The 17,847-nt window shown below is 37.2% G+C and overlaps 1 protein-coding gene across 1 annotated transcript; it reads right to left on the reverse strand.

Moving 5' to 3' along the window:
* Positions 1-1,570: 1,570 nt before the first annotated feature.
* On the reverse strand, positions 1,571-17,262 carry CCT2 (chaperonin containing TCP1 subunit 2). Its single transcript, XM_069584672.1, has 16 exons — positions 17,109-17,262; positions 16,320-16,394; positions 16,150-16,215; positions 15,322-15,433; positions 14,447-14,523; positions 14,199-14,311; positions 13,179-13,381; positions 11,506-11,606; positions 11,153-11,280; positions 10,711-10,814; positions 8,069-8,188; positions 7,570-7,698; positions 7,279-7,382; positions 6,881-6,980; positions 5,895-6,036; positions 1,571-1,851 (listed from the first exon to the last, which is right to left on the reverse strand). Exons 1-16 carry the CDS (start codon positions 17,109-17,111, stop codon positions 1,821-1,823), a joined length of 1,608 nt encoding a protein of 535 aa, XP_069440773.1. The 5' UTR covers positions 17,112-17,262; the 3' UTR covers positions 1,571-1,820.
* Between the last annotated feature and the right edge of the window lie 585 nt (positions 17,263-17,847).

Here is a 17,847-nt window from a genome sequence, read left to right on the forward strand (position 1 = left end):
TAATAAGCCCCATGGCCTCCAAGCAGACAAAGAATGGATTCTGACTTGAGAAGAGTAAAATACCCAGCACATATATTCTTCTTCAAAGAAAAAGAGGGCTACTAAAATGGACTTTAAAATCTTAAGCACTTAATTTCTATGCAGTTAGTATTAACATACATTCCAAAAATCTCCATGTCACAAAAGTCTTGTGGAAACTAAAAAACTGTTTCCATAACTATTTCTGAGTTAAAAGAAACTCTATCCTAAACTCTTACAGGAATTAGAGGGGCCTAGGTTGGTACTTTACCTCTGAAACTTAAAAACTTCGTAATTCGTGAACTTGGGATATTCTAAGCCAATGATGAAAAAATCTTAAGGTCTTCAAAGGATATGAACCAAAGAGGGAAGAAACATGGGTGTATTCTTGAATATACAATTAAGCTCTTAGATTTCTACCTCTTAACACTTTTAACTGCATTTTTAGAACCTCTGGAAAAAATGAGCCCCAATACAGTGTAGATTAAAATCCTACTCCAAGCTACCTGGTCCCTCAGGATAAACGTTTATCCACCTACCTCTCCCATGGAAACCTCTGCACGTTTTCTAGGCTATGATATGCTCAACTTGCTCCACCTATCTGAGTTGTGGGGTGAAAAACGGTGTTATGATGTGTGACAAATATTTTTAAAATGACACAGAAAATGTACTATTGTTTCTTAAAGTGAAAAAAGTAAAAACCTGTATAAGTCTCTTTGATGATCTCAGAAGGGTCTCCTTTATGTGAATTTTGAAGGATATAAGCTAGGATCACAACAAAACCCAAAATTATCCAGTTTTAATAGCTTCTACAAAGTAGTGTTAAAATGCTGAGACAAATTTTTGGACAAGAACAAAACAGGCTGGTTTATCAGTATTTCTCTGAAAACCCTTTTGATCCTCTATGTGAGTAAAATCTCTCTCCAGAATTCTAGCAGAGGTGCCCAATCTAAGAATACTACTGGGCTACTGGGCTCTTGTTTCATTTCTTGCACTTTGCTGAATTAACCTCCAAATCTAAATTCACCTTTAAACCATCAAATTCAGCACATACTTACACAGTCTATCTAGAATGCATTTACCAAAAAAAAAAAAAAAACCAAGAAACCCTAGCAGAACAATCAATAATGCTGACATATGTATATGCTAACCATATCCACACCCTACAAAATTACCAGATGTAATTTGAAGAAGCTGGCAGCAGCCAACATTTAAAATGTAACTCTTTCACACTTGAAGTAACAGAAACCACCATAAATTTTTTCCTGTGTTTGAGTCTGTAGACTACACAAAACTAAGAGTACTATATGTTTCTTTCACAAAACGGTAAACAAATGTCATGTATGATTAAGAATCAAATGATAAAAAAAAAAGAATCAAATGATAAAGTTTGTAACATCTCACTTGGCCTTACATTAATCAAGATAATTTTTTCATAAATATGTAATATCAATCATTAGTTAAACTAGAACACCTCTATACTCCAAGTATAATCATTCACTCCCATTAAGAGTAAACCAGGTACAAATCACTAAGTCAGTTAAGAACTAAGTAATTGTTCAAATTTTTATTTTGATGCACAGTATGAGGAATGAACTCTTAAATCAACTGAATTTTATAGAAAATGAAACAGCAAATAAATTAGACCCATGTTAAAATAGAAGGTCAGTTAAATGTCCAAATCTAAGGACATAACAGCCACAGATAAACTTCAATTCTATATTCTTCTTTCAGGAAGTCAAAGTCTTTCAAACACAACTTTACTATGAACTGGTCCAGAGCTCAACAGCATACGGGAATGCTTAACAGGGGTGGTGATCAGGGACACGCTTCCTGTAAGAATTAAAATAGGGCAATAGTGAAAATGAAAAGCATGACTGTAACTGAAGGCCTATATTAAATACAAACGCAGCTAGAGTACTACTTTTATTAAAACCAATTTAAAATGTGTAAAAAGGATGTTTCTATCTCACAACTAACAACCCTTAACTATTGTATTGTTAAGAGAACAGGAAAAATCTGCGGTGTGCGGGTTGCAGGTAGGTACTCAGCAGTTCTCAGCTTCTCTTCCAAACAACCTACTTACCAAAAATACGCCCTCCAGAAAATAGTTAGTTCATGTTTTTAGCTTATGCTATTTAATTTTACAAAATGAGTCAAAGATGGTTCTCTCAGTCAGAAGCTGTAAAATGACAAGTCTTTGGGGTTTCTAAATTAAAACTTCCGGGTCACTATTCCAAATGAATGAAAACAAAAAGTTGGTGATGGAGTTGGGTAATTCACTCAAGTATGTCAACAGTACCTCTCACATCTTAAATGTTAAATTTTTATTCTCTGGTAACTATACAGTGAATCTGGAAGGGGCATGGTAGGCATACTAGTGAAATTTTTTTACTTCATGACTGTGGAAACACTGCTTCATGAGGCAAGCACAACAGTTAAGAGAAGCAGAAAAAGCGTAAAAACAGATCCAGACTAAACCATATTAGGATCATATAAACCTTCCAACCTCAGCAGCTTATGGGAGTATGACCAAAGGATGTCAATAAAGAAAAAGTTGTCAAGCATCTGTCACAAAACACTGACTAGAAAAATTCATTCCCTGGAGATTAACGATGAGTATGAAGAGAAGTCCACGGTCCAGTATGTTTGGGAAGCACAACTGAGTTTAAAAAAAATTCATATTTCTTTACTGCAAATTACTCAGACTAATATTTTTAAGACACTTAAACTTGCAAAAACAGTGAAACCAGCTCAAACAAGGTACTATGGTTTGTATTTCAAATGTGGTTGAGGGAGCCAAGTTATTACAAAAACTTCTGAGGCAGCTATGTGACCTTGCCCCCAAATGAGAAAATTTTACCTATAGAACTGTTTCCCTTTGCTATCATTCCACCTGAAGACAAAAAATGTAGCAGTATTTACCCATCTTTGTTGGCACTGCTTTCAAGAAAATTTTGTCAATTTTTCCTTCCCTCGTTAACTTTCCGTTTCAAAATATGAGTGCTCCTCATTACCCTATTCTCCCAATACTAGAAGTACAGAGAATCTAGATTTCGTAGCCCAGTCCTTTCCACTCACCACAGTGGGAGATGTGAGTACCATTTTAACTTTTCTGTCCACATCCAAATCACTATTTTCTACTCTTTCCTTCCTCTAACAGTAAGAGAACAGCTGCCATTCATAGGAGAAATCCAATGAAAGGAATACTGCAGGGGCACAAAGAACTTCGTCCACTTGGGACATAATTTCCTAGTAACATTCCTACTTCCTTCCTGTCCTCTTGCTCCCTAGGTCCAACAGCAGCTGCCGGCGGACTGCGCCCCTCTTCTGCACCCATCACTTCCTCTCCCATGAAACTGCTCCCAAATGAACACACTCAATTTTCACAGAAATGACCACACCTCCTCTAGCTACTATCCCACTTCTCTGTTCTCATTCACAGTAACATTCCCTGAAAAAGCAGACTACATACAATTCCTCCAATTCCTCTTTCCCCAGACTCTCAAATTTACTTCAAGCTTTTGCCCTCTCTATTCCACCGAAACTGGCCATTAAGAACACCAACAACCTCTGTTGCTAAATCCAATTTTTAAGATCAATTTTCAGTCCTTACTTGACCTGTTTGCATCATCTTGGGAGCTGATTGCTCCTCCTCCCCAAATACATTACTTGGCTGCTACACACATTCCTCCTACCTCAGGGGCACTCCCCCAACCCAACCTTAGACTTTTGAATTATGGGAAACTTTAAAAATATATAAAAGTAGAGACTGTACAATGAATCCTCATGTATCCATTATCCAGTTTAATAAAATCCTTCTTACTGACCCTTGATGGCTGTTCTAATTCAAACTTATTACTGGAATTTCAAGCACTCAGTCCTTTAAAAAAAAAAAAAAAAAAACCTTTCCCTTCTCTAGCTACATTCACTCTTTTGGGAACTCAATTAGTGTGACCTTCTATACTACCACGTACAGGCTAACAACTCCTAAAACTTTAACGATAGTTGAATTTCTTCCCTAATTACAAGCTCAGTGATCCAACTAATTGCTTTCTCAAAGGTTATTATCCCAAATGTCCAAAGCTGACAACCCCCATCTTTCCTCCCAAAGCCTTCCTCCACCTCAGTTAAGAGAAACTTCTATTTTCCACAACAAAAAACCTTGAATGACGTGGCCCAGTATTGTTTTGTTACTGTTATTTTAGTTGCTGGGCATTTCCATGTTTTATTTCTGAACTAAAAATGTTTAATATTGTCATGTTAAAACACAATTGAGATATTTCTGACAAAATTTAGAATTTCCCCCCACTCACCATGAAGTGGAAATATGCTTAATGTATTGGAGAAATGTGGCAATTATTAAGGAGCTTTGAATAAAAATCCTTAAGACTGTCCCCTCAAAAGCCTACCCTTGAATTATCAATTCCCTTTTCTCACAGACCTTATATCCAACCTATCATCAAATCCTGCTGACTCTACCACCTAAAATAGATTTATTATCAATCCCTCCTTACCACTTTCACCTCCATCTGCCGGTCCAAGCCACCATCCCCTCCCATCTCCCTGAACTTCCCACTAATAAGAAAAAGGAATGGTTTTGTTAACTAATTAGCTACAAGCAGTTAGTTTAATTAATTAAAATTTTTAACTGAATCTTCAAATGCTAAGATTTTTCTGGCCACCTAGATCATTTTTGTGTGAATGAGTTTCATCTGAGAAAAGCTGCTGGAGGGATTTCCCTGGCAGTCCAGTAGTTAAGACTCTGCATTTCCACTGCTGGAAGCTTGGGTTCAATCCCTGACTAAGGAACTACAATCTCACAAGTAATGGCCAAAAAAATGGTACTGGAATAGGATGGGCAAACAATGGAAACAGTGACAGACTTATTTTCTTGGGTTCCAAAATCACTGCAGATGGTGACTGCAGCCATGAAATTAAAAGACACTTGTTCCTTGGGAAAAAAGCTACGACCAACCTAGACAGCATCTTAAAAAAAAGAGACATTACTTGCCTGACAAAGGTCCGTCTAGTCAAAGCTATGGTTTTTTCAATGGTCATGTATGTATGTGAGAGTTGGACTTTAAAGAAACCTGAGTGCAGAAGAATTGATGCTTCTGAACTGTGGTATTGGAGAAGACTTTTGAGAGTCCTTTGTACTGCAAGATTAAACCAGTCAATCCTAAAGGAAATCAATCCTGAATATTCATTGGAAGGACTGATGCTGAAGCTGAAAACTCCAATACTTTGGCCACCTGACATGAAGAACTGACTCACTGAAAAAGACCCTGATGCTGGGAAAGACTGAAGCCAGGAGAAGGGGACGACAGAGGAAAACATGGTTGGACGGCATTACCAACTCGACGGACATGAGTTTGAGCAAGCTCTGGGAGTTGGTGATGGACAGGGAAGCCTGGCATGCTGCAGTCCATGGGGTTGCAAAGAGTCAGACACAACTGAGTGACTGAACTGGAATAGGAACATGTAAGGAACTCTGCACATTATGTGCTGAAGAATATATATATATAGAAAAGTGTACCTAGACATAAAATGACTGGAACCAACTCATCCTGGTAAACAGACATCATTTCTTACTACTACCTCCCTACCCATAAGCTCTCTGGTTTTAGACTTTCCCAAGCGTGCTCTTGTGCCCTTTCAATCTTGAGGGCTACCCTGTGTTACCCATACCCTTCTCCCCACTAAGCTTTTCTGGCTTAAATCTAAGAGTTGTGACCACATATTTTAAGTAACTTGCAAAATACTGCTATCTAGACAAAATGGCTCCACTTCCCATCAACTACAATTAACAAAAATATAGCTGTTGTTTCCATGTTAATTTTTCCTAAGAAATGTTTTCTAAAGTGTTCCAATACCTTGGTGCTGCCTTGATGATGTTGTCCACACGCAGAATCACCTCTGCTGCTTCAGCTGCACTTAAAAGAACTTGTCGCTTCACTTGGAAACTTTCTGTTATACCCAGTATTGACATATCTCCAATGGTACCTTCCTTCATATCTGAGAAACATTCACTAGATAAATAACTAGTCTTAACTAAAGTATCAAAACATATCTAATAACAGAACACATTAATAAAATTAAACCTGACTTGTAAAAAAATAAAATAAAATTACAAAGCCAACTATTCAATTTAATTAGAGTATTCTCATCAGACTATCACTCAAGGAAAACCTTTTAGAAAATTAAAAGATCAACTACTGATCATCTGTATTAATGAAGGGTAACTATGTCAAATAATAGAAAATTTATATGCAACACATCACCTATCTTTACCTATAAAACTGAAGAAAATTTGTTCATCACTGACTACACCATGGAGTCTAAAGAACTGAAGGAGAATTTAAGTCACCTACTTCTCTTATTAGACTCCCCCTTTATCTTCTGTAAGATCATTATTCTTTAACTCTCTTTTGTCAAGTGACAAGATTATCCACCCTTAAAAATATTCCTTTTATGTCCTAGAACATTTTATTGGGAAAATTTTCAATCTGAAGTCTTTTTTAGGCCACTTTTCCCCCTTGTGGCTCAATAGTAAAGAATCTGCCTGCCAATGCAGGAGACATGGGTTTGATCCCTGGGTTGGAAGATCCTCGGAGAAGAGAATGGCAACCCACTCCAGTCTTCTTGCCTAGGAAATCCCATGGACAGAGGAGCCTGATGAGTTGCAGTCCATAGGGTCAAAAAGAGTCAGACACAACATAGCAACTAAACAACATAATGGTTATGAAGGCAAGGGTCACAGGAATCTTTTACATGGTTGTTATGAAAATTCACATTAAAAAAAGAACTTGGTAAAGAGCTACTCTTAAGAACTCCCACAAGATTCTAATTAACTTCTTACCCAGTCCAGCAGTTGTTTTGCCTTCACTATGGGCGGCTCGGAGCTGTGCCACCAGGTCTGCACTGTCATAGCCCGCATTGTCAGCTATGATAGTTGGCAACTACAAAGTGAAGAGGACATGGTAACTATCTACTCTACCAACAGAAAGTTCATTTACCAACTAGAAGAAAAATTTTCTGAAACTGTACATTTAGAAATAATGCAAAATCTGTTTCCTCTTAAGTACTGCTCATAAAGAGGTTTATTAACTCCAAAATCAAACTTAAGCAGTGTGAACCATTCTTTTCTTAAAGCCAAGAAAGGAAACATTTTCTGTCCAAGATAAAAGAATGTATTCACTTAAAAACCATCAATACCTACAAAATTTAAATTCAGGGCTCCCTTTTTCATTAACTTACCATTCTCAGTGCTTTAGCGTAAGACTCCATTGCAACAGCTTCTTTGCCTGGTGTTCTACTGGCAAGCTGTGTCACGGCATGAGCCATCAGCATCTCAGAACAGCCTACAGATTACAATTCCAAGAACAGAAATCATTACACTCAGCTGCCTCCAAGACACTAAATAAGACTTCCTTTAAGATCTATTAAAAATAAAGTGCACTGGCAATACGAAGTAAGAAGCATTAAAAGTCAAAAGCCACTACTACACTTCAATAAATAAAATATGTTCAATATTTTTCAAATGCTTACCTCCTCCATAAACTGTTCTAGAATCTTTCACAGTTTGGGCAAGAACACAAAGAGCATCATGCAAAGATCTTTCTGCTTCATCTAAAATTTGCTGAGTGGCACCACGCAGAACAATGGTGCAAGCCTCACCTAAAATTAAAAAGAAAATAATGTTTCCATGTCACAATGAACTCAAGTTGTAAAACATAAAAATCTGCCTTCTATTATTTAGATTATATTATCTGGTTTTGAAAGCTGATATGTCTTTTATTGCTGCACATTCTCTTTGCTAACAATCCACATTCCTAGCAGTTCTAAATTATCTAAAACAATTATATTGAATATGCATTGCTCACAAAGACAAGGTTAACGGGCTGCCCTCAAGAGACTGAAATTAGCATACACATGATTTTTTAAGAATTAAGACATATACTCTAATTACTATAGTAACTGTTTCTTTTACTTCAACAGAGCCTACAAAAGGTTTAAGAACCAAACCAGAATCTACATAAGCACCCACCAAGGGCTACCCCGGAAAAGTGAATGAGTTTGTCTTCTCCAATCATGACTTCCTCAATAAGTTTGCAACTTCCAAGCTTCACTAGTTCTGGATGGTCAAAGGTAGAGGCAATTTCACCACCTATGAACAAAAATATTAATTAAATGCACAATAGGTTTGAAATTTCCACTTTCTTATAAGCAAAAATGAACAGAAAACATATTAAGTTGACTGCTTATTATATGCCAAGCACTCTGAAGCACTTTATACAAACTAAATTATTTAATCTTCACAAAAACCCTAAGAAGACAGGCTTCATTTATCACTCCATTTAGAAATGGTAAGACTGAGGCAAGGAAATGTTTCATTTTCATCTATGGTTACATAGTTCAAACAAATATGAAATTCAAATACAAACAATACAGGCTTCAGGCCTCTATGCACGTTATATAATTCCACCTTAACTGAGATTTTGACATTTATCTTTAAGGCTGAATTTATCAACAAATTCAGACTTTCTTCTGAATTCAGTCTAGAAGACTAGTATTCTATGATCTAGTATCACCAAACATGAAAATATTTGGCTAATATTATATCAACAGGTCACTGACATTAAGAGCTGCTTCACATAGTGAGCACTTGATATCTGTGAATTATTACAATAACTGAGGTGTCAGAAAACTCCTGTAAAGTAAGGCCTAGAGAAGGGGGAAATGTATACTGAAGATTTCCAGAGCAAACTTAATGAGAAGGCAAAAGAGCAAATTCATTTTCTTCCTTAGTTCTTCCTTTTATTCCTATCTTCCCTCCACCTTCCATGCTATAAACATTTCCTCTCCTGGTTCTTAATTAAGCTAAAGTTAGGTTTCCATTTTAAAATCCTTTTCTCAGACTTTCCTGGTGATGCAGTGATGAAGACTCTGCACTTCCACTTAAGGGGGCACGGGTTCGATTCATGGTCTGGAAACTAAGATTTCACTTGCTGGTGAGGCAGCCAATAAAATAAATAAATCAAACAGAACCCTTTTTTCTAGCTCTTTACTCTTTCTCTTAATAGATACCCCCAATCATCAACCCAACCCCTTTTCCTACACCTTACTGATAAACTGGCTAAATAATCCATGCTTTATTTCTATTGTACAATTAACTTTATAAAAAGGACTCTGGTCTTCCCAACTCTAATTTATACTCACTTGTATAGCTGACGCTCTTATTTTTGGTTGGCAAATTCCAGAGACAGCTCTAGGTTCTAGACGTGAGACACAATAGATGTTTGGGATATCATATGCCCCAAATGAGACCAATTTGGCTTATGAGAATTGTCACTGATCCTACACTCACTCACTCATGTACACCTGCTTACAAAATATTTAAAGACCATTTGCAAGACCCAATTTCACACATCTTGACAACAAATGAGTTTACTAAGGATGGAAGCCACCATGGAGTCTACCTCACAGCCATACAGCTGGTGTTGAAGCAGTAAATCTTCTGAATGTATGTGGCAATTTCACATTTATCAAGTCCTTGTGATAACAACTTATACCATGAATGTGCTATCATTCATATTTCTTATATCTTTAATTTTGTTGCATTAAGTAATTGATATGAGCATCATTAAGATTTATCACCTTAAGTATCAAATATGCAATAACTTCTAAAGCAGGTAAACCTACCTCCAAGTAAAACGTCTCTTTTTAGGTCAGAAGACTATGCTTCTCAAATTACTGAAAATGGCTTAAGATGTTATTTTGAAGTAAGTCCGATCCTACCACGTACTTAGTATAATTTCGTCTAATACAAATAGCAGTTCCAAACTGAATGTGGTGTTCCTAGTGGCTTTACATCTAAACCCCATTCTTGGAATTCTCACTGCCAGATCACAAACGAACTTTCCAACCTATTCATTGTCAAGCTTTTGAAACAGGATAAATGTTGTTATACTTAGTTTTCAAGGGCTACTTAGCAGTTACCACTACTAAAAAAGTCAATACCTACACTGTATGTCATTTTGATGTAGACATATCTGTAAATGCACTTTTTAGTCTACACTGTGACTGTAAAACCCATACCTGTATTGAACGATACTGGAGTAAACTAACTTTTCATCATACACTCCTGGACTGTTTCACACTTACTCAACATAAATTTTAAAAAATTAACGAAAATGTTTAAGTATTTGACCCACTGTCTGACATATAGTTAAATGTTCAATAGAGTACTATTCACCAGGCACATAGAGTGAACAGAGAGTACCACACTAGGCACAAAGTGAATACTACTCACTTAGCACTAGAATTAAATGAATAAACTAAGTAAAACTTAAGACTCCTTTTTTTAAGCTTCAGTTTATTTAGACTATGTTTAGAACAGTGGTCCTGTGCGTTTGTGAGAAAAAGATATAGTACCTTTAAAACAACACAGCAAAAATAAATCTAAACCTACAGTGAAGCTGGCATTTGATATGTTTAAAATTAATGTAACTAAAGATATCAAAGATTCCGAATAGCTGTTTAGATTCTAGGCACCTTAAGGGCACTTTAAGGTACCTTTTTCAGGTACAAAGTACTTTCTTTGTACTTTTAGAAACGAGTTAAATACACTAATTCTCAATAAATCCAAGAGTGATTATTTGTTAGAAGTTAATGTCTTTTTTTTCATACCTGTAACAAGAGCGAGGCGTTCCACGCCTGCAAAATCTGCATGCTCAATAGCCATAACACCAGCAGCACCAAAGAGTTGTTCAGGGTAATTATAAATTAGTTGCCTGTAAATAAAAATATGAAAAAACATTGTTCAAAATTGTTACTTCACAGGATAAAATACATTAGACTAAGAAAAACATGAAAACATTTTTACCTCGCCAGCAAGCAAAGAAATGCAAATCAGAAAACTGCTATCATTGATAGAGAAAAGGTTTCATAAAGTATATTAAATGATTTAGCAAAGCAACTGCCTTGCTGTATAATCTAATTTATATTTTGGGGAAAAAAACCACTTTCTAAATAACAGACAACTAAATTCTATAAGAATTGTCCTAAATTGTTCCAGAAAAATAAAGCCCTTTCTTGGATCATTATATTGTTAGCATAAATACAAACAGACCTGTTAATAAAGCAATTTATCCCATGCTTAAGAATACGTTCAACTTTCTCCTTCATTTTTTCCTTTTCTGCATGTTCTATTTCAGCAACCTTTGCTGTAGAATCAACTCTCACCCGGGAACCAAATATCTAAAACAAAGGAAAGCATAAAAAATAGCATCACTTTCCTTAAGTCTCATAGCATACTTAAAACTTTTTAATGTAAACACAACACCGTGTGCACTGTGAACACACACATACAATATAAATACATACTCATACATGCACATATATATATATATCAAGTGCAACTGATTCCCAACCCAAGTTTACAGCAGCTAACAATCAGAAATCCAGGAAATGTAATTAATGTACCTTAATTTTGTCTGTATCCATACCAGTATTTGCAATAAGGATTTTAGCATTTTCAATTCGTTTTGGTTGATTTACACCAATTTTTTTATCCAACAGAAAGCCTGTTAAAACAGAATTTTATTAAATACTTCAAGGCTGTATTAATGAATCTTTTAAAGTAATATGCTTTATCAAATTACTCTTTCAAAGAATGCACTTCTAGCCCAATTCATCAAGCTCCTAGAACCTAAATTGCATTCCACATCAGTGACCATAAAAATTAATTTAGCAGATCATTTAAAAAATAACATGCAAAAAAAGAAAACATGAAGCACAGTAGAAATATGAAAACTAAACAGACCATTTTTTTGGTAAGACAACTTATATACTTCAATAAAAATGAGCTAAATAAAAAAATGTTATTTTTGGATCTTTTATCTCAGATACATACTACATTTGCAGGTGTGTGAGCTGCAATGCAACGTTATCAATCCACTTTCATTAGCTTAAAACTAAAACAAAACAAGTTCTTAAGATTCAGATAGAGACTACTGAACTTTTTAAAAAACTGAGGCTGTGATAACATGAAACACCATGGAGAGCAGTCAGACAAACCTGTCCCCTTCATGCTCATGCTGCTTATGGGCTATGTATATAAGCGTGGACCAAACTCCCAACCCTAACTACTCATCTATAAACAGGAATATCAACAGTAGCAGAGATGTCATTACTAGCCAAGGGGCCTGAAACGATCATACAAATTGAGTACTGTGTATCTCTCCAGGCTTCCTCTAGATACATCTTTTATCTTTTAATTCATTTATCACACCTTGGGTTTTCTGCTCTATTCAGCTGAACTTAATTCTCACTCAATGGATCAACATCATGATAAAGAAATGAAATTTTGAGTACAATTCCTATTAGAATGTCTGGCACAGAGCAGACATTCAATGGTCACTATTCTTGCCTTAATTCTTTCTCTACCACCAAATTCTATTAGAAATGCTATACAGCCCTTGCCTATAAATTCAACCTAGAGTATTTTCAGAATTGTTACACCTGTGAGACAACATGAATTTTTGCAACAAAACCCAGACTCCAAATTACTGACTAGTAAAGCAGAAACTATAAAGCATAATTTATTCCTTTCTTCCCCCTTCTCTATAGAATGCCTACACTTTCTCCAGGTCCCTTTGTGAAGTAAATGCACTGGGAACATACTGTAAGAACAAAACATACTATTTATTATTAAGGACACAGCATAAAAATACTAAGACATTTATCACTCCTCAAGAACACCAGAAACTATATCCTCAACATCTGTCAACCAATTAACATGACCTACCTAGACCCTTCCTAAAGAACACTTGCAATCCTAAGAAACACACCATTTGACAACAGCTGACTTTAAGTAGAAGAAAACTAAGTCTCTTTATTAGAAACTGTAACTTACTTTATAGTATAAACTAAAACCTAGAGGTTATCAAAGAAATGCTGGGATAGTATGAGTAGGTCAAGTACACTGTCAATATAGCAAGTGGATTAAGATGACCAAAGTCACTGCAACATGATTTGTTCCCTTAAAGTCAAGTTTTCTCACTTTGTAAAGTACCACTAGTCCTGACTAAATAAATGAGGATTCACTCAGTATTTAGCTTTCAACACGCCTTTTCCCATATAGAATATATATATACCTTCATCTAAATAGGAATCTGCCAGACTTCCTCCTAGCTTTTTGATGACATGAATTGCCTCCAGGTTACCAGAGCCTTTTAGTCTGAGAACGGCTTCCACAGCTAACTTAGTAAAGTGGTCTTTATGATGAGTAAGCAGTTTTGACGATAGTGTTGTTCCTGCAATGTTCATTAAATCTTGACGGAACTTAACTTCATCGGAACTAAAATACAAACAAAAAAACCAAGCAAGAAAACTCATGTCAGGTCTTAAAATGCTCCTCCAGAGTTATCAACCTTGTTTTATTTTTCCAAAATTTATCCAAATAGTGTTTGCCAATAGATACTGTTACCTCAACCATCAGGGTTCTTTTTTTTTTTTTTCCAGTCAGGGTTCTTTAGTCACAGAAAAAAATTAAACCTTATCAGTAATCAAGAAATACAAACATACTATTTTCCCCACCAAGCTGGCAAACTACCAAAGCAGAGACACAAGCAAACAAAAATTTGAAGAGCATGGGGAAAGAGACAGTTAGTTATACAGCCAGTGGATCTGTAAATTAATGATTTTTTTCTAGAGAACTCCTTGTAAGGTAAACAAAGGACCCAAAAATTATACTACATTTTTAAGTAACAACTTTGTCACAAGATTATAAAATAAAAAATTGTCAAAACTCAAAATCTCCAATTACAGATAAGTAAATCACAGTAGTCACATAATCAAATGCATATACCTTTACTAAAATTAATAAAGTACACCAACACCTAAAAATTGTGCTTGCTATTCAATTAGGTTAAAGAGGCTAAAAAATCTTCTATATAATGATACTTTATTGTGATTATATATGCAACAAGCCAGAACCCCAAGTTTTAACTTTAGTGACTACCGCTGGTGGGTAATGGGGGGCTTTTCTGGTTGCTGTTGAAGCAGGATGAGGTAACAGAACCACGTCCATGTGTGCTTTCCACTGCTCCCTAGACTTCCTGAACTAAGTATATTTTGAAAAGAAATCTTAAGTGTTTAATACGTGGTATACCAACCCATGGTCCACTGCAGAATTCAATAGAGCCTGTCTCGCTGCCTTTGTGGCTTCTCTCCAACCCGCAATAATGGTCTGTGGATGTATCTTTTTTGCAATTAAGGATTCTGCTTCCTATTAATAAATAGAGGAAACACGCATCAATAGCAAATTTGTAAGAAGAATGAATCTGATTACTTATGACACTCAACACCAGAGTAGGAAAAAATATCCAGTGAGATGAAGTTGAAGTTACTCAGATATTCTTACCCTTAGCAATTCTGCTGCGAGAACAGTAACAGACGTAGTGCCATCACCAACTTCATCATCTTGAACCCTTGACATATCTAGCGGGAAAAAGCTAGTTAATAACTCACTTATATGTGATTCTGCTTTTTAAATTATTAATACTTCTTGGTACCTTATCTAATTCTCCAAACATACTCACTACCAGTCTAAATCTGACTTATCTAGGTGTCCTCACCTAACAAATTCTTTGGAACTCTTCAGTCTGAAATACAGTAGTTTCACCATCAATAAGTACATCACATTCCAAGATTCTATTTAAAAAATTTTACTGTAGTTAACTTAAAATGTTTTTATTATACAACAAAGTGATTCAGTTGTACATATATTCTTTTTCATATTATTTTCAGTTACAGCTTATCACAGGATACTGAATATAGTTCCCTGGGCCAAATATTAGGGCCTTGTTGTTTATCCATTCTATATACAATATAATTTGCATCTGCTAATCCCAAACTCCCAATCCTTCCTTCTCTCACCTCTCCCTTCCCTCCTGGCAACCACAAGTTTGTCTGTGTATCTGAGTCTGTTCTTATTTCTTAGATATGTTCATTTCTGTCATATTCCACAAATAAATGATATCATATGGTATTTGTCCTTCTCTAACCTACTTCACTTAGTTTGATAAGCTCGAGGTTCATCCATGTTGCTGCAAAAGGCATTATTTCATTCTTTTTATGGTTTAGTAGTATTCCATCATGTGTATGTACCACATCTAGGAGTTTGTATTTTAATAATATCAATAAAAAAGTAGACATCAATTAATCAAAAGGACAGACAGTCAACACAGTCTGTTTAAAAAGTTTCCAAATGTTAACAAATGTCATCCTAAGACTCACCAACTAAAACTTTAGCAGCTGGGTTGTCCACACCAATGTTTTTTAAAATAGTTGCACCATCATTGGTTACCATAAGAGATGCATCTCGTCCACTGCTTAACAGAATTTTGTCCTAAAAGGAACATATTTGCTTCAGGTTAAGACGGAAGTACATCTGGAATGATGCATGGATTAATCAGTAATCTCAGATTGCTACTGTGCAAATACTCTGAAGGGTTATATGGCAGACTCCAAACTGTTTCACTGTATATATCCACTCCGGAACCAAACCTTGATGTCCTACCCTTCTCTAGTCCTAGAGTCACTAGAAGAGATAGACATTAACAAGGCTGTTTGAATACTGTAGGAGAAAAACTAAGTGTACCTCACAATACAATAATAAATACAAATGATAAAATAAGCAAGATGCAGAAGAGTATTTGACAGAGCAGAGGGAGTGTATCTAGTTATACTGAAAAAAAAACTAAAAAAGCGGAAGCTACAGAAGAAGTACACACCAATCCTATCTTTGATGAGACAAAACATGAGAATATACAAACTAGTATCTTATAATTCATGATACCTGTACATCCACATAAAAATAAAGACAGCTGTTAGATTTATATCCAAAAGTTATCACTGGGGAAGGGAGTGGCATTAGGGATAGTGATCAGAAAGAGACCTTAGTCCTAGGGATACGGTCTTGATTTTCAGTAAGGAGAATGTACCTATGTCTAAATTTTTATAATTAACAGTTAAGTTTTAAATATGAAAAAGCACCCACAAGTTTTTGTATTCCCAAGGGCTCTAAAACGACAGTAAAATACTAAAATTCCCTGTTTTTCTTACCATGCCCTTGGGTCCCAACGTGCTCTTTACCAAGTCTCCAATAGCAATGGCACCAATAAAAGAAGACTGGAATAAAAATCAGAGATGACCAACATAAACTTCAGTCTTAAAATCGTAAAACAAACAAAAAACCACTCTTCTATCTTTGTGAGAACGAGGAAAAGGCTTACCAGGCGAGCTGTCTCTGCTCTCTCTTCATCAGCTCCAGCCTTGAAGATATTAACAGGTGCAAGGGAAAGGGACGCCTAAAATTGAAAACCAAGAACCAGTCTGAATACCAGTATTCTTTAACATACATACGTAGATAAGTTTCACTAGACTTATAAGTAGATACCCAAGAGAACATGAATTTAAAGAAGAATGTTCCTTTTTAAACAAATGAAGCATTCCATGATTAGGCATTCATTTATTTAAAGTGAAAGGAGCGACTTAGGGGACATTCCTGTTTTGGATATCTTAAGCGCTCAGCGAAAAAAATTCCACACCGAAGATATGGATTCTAAGCATGGGAGGACCAGAGACCGCAAAAATGATTTTAAACTAAAAATAAGGCTGCCGCCAGGAGGTGGAGAGAACGCGGCAGCCTCGCTTCCATCACCGCCCTCAGCCGCTCCAGGCTCCGCCCTGAGAGGGAGGGAGGGGCCCGGCTCGCCGACCCGCCCGGTGCACTAGAAATTTCTCAGCTTAGGGTTAGTCCTAGGTTTCGAGGTTCTGGGCCTATCCAGAGACCGAGTCAGAACAAATGCCAGCCTTCAGGCCCACCCTTCCTCCTGGCTCACAGGGAGGGCCTCACTCGCTGGCCCGGGGCAGACCACACGCCGCGGCCTGCGCCATGTGCGGCGGACTCGGGGTACAGGCACAGCCACGCTGGGATACAGATGGGGCAGCGGACGGCGGAGGACAGCAGAGGGCGGCGGGGGTCAGGGGGTCTCGGGCAGGGCCTATGGGGGGAGACTCACCATGGTTCCGAGGAGTTCGCACACACGCTATCCCCTCACAGCTCGCGCCCGTGACCGGAGGGAAGAGAGGCCGGAAGTGACGCCACACGTTCTGCCGCAAGGGGCGGAGCCTCCACAGGCGCGCTTCACGTCCCGGCACCGCCCTCACGGGGATGGGAGGGGGCAGCATTTTGAGGGTCGGAAAGACTGCCCGTCACACTGGAGAGGCGGGGCCTTGACTGGGGCCTTGCTTTCTGCGTTGGCACCTACTGGAAAACAGGAAGGGGAGGGCTGGACATCTTGCCTGCGGCCCAGAGGTTTGCGAGTAGAACCCGCAAAGATGGAAAAGAAGTTGCGCTGTGGGGGTTGCCATAGCAACGGAGTTTTCTCGCAGGTTTTCTCCTAAATTTAACCTTTAAAAAAATGTTGCTTTAAGGTACTGCATATACAGAATTTAAAGCGATATATACTAATGTAATAGGGGCCGGACAGGCATGTGGCTGTTACCATAGGTCTCTCTCTCGCCCCTTATCCTCTGTATAAATGGAGCCTGAACTAGGACTAAGGGAAGATGGTCTTTTGAGATACTAGTCTGTCATCTTCTTGGTCTGCTAGCTTCCCAATTACAGTCATTATTCTTTGCCTGAACAACTCATCTCCTGATTTATTGGCCTGTTGTGGAGCAAACAGCCACTCCAGCGTTCTTGCCTGGAGAATCCCAGGGACGGGGGAGCCTGGTGGGCTGCCGTCCATGGGGTCG

Source organism: Ovis canadensis, chromosome 3 (genome assembly GCF_042477335.2).
Source record: "Ovis canadensis isolate MfBH-ARS-UI-01 breed Bighorn chromosome 3, ARS-UI_OviCan_v2, whole genome shotgun sequence".
Classification (NCBI taxonomy): Eukaryota; Metazoa; Chordata; class Mammalia; order Artiodactyla; family Bovidae; genus Ovis; species Ovis canadensis.

Bases quoted from the DNA above. Each gene is read 5' to 3' on its own strand.
- CCT2 (XM_069584672.1), bottom strand. The intron at 11,607-13,178 runs GTATATATATAT...CTGTTTTAACAG, and splicing joins AGATTCCTATTTAGATGAAG to GCTTTCTGTTGGATAAAAAA. The intron at 6,037-6,880 runs GTAAGAAGTTAA...AATGTTTCTCAG, and splicing joins CAAAACAACTGCTGGACTGG to ATATGAAGGAAGGTACCATT.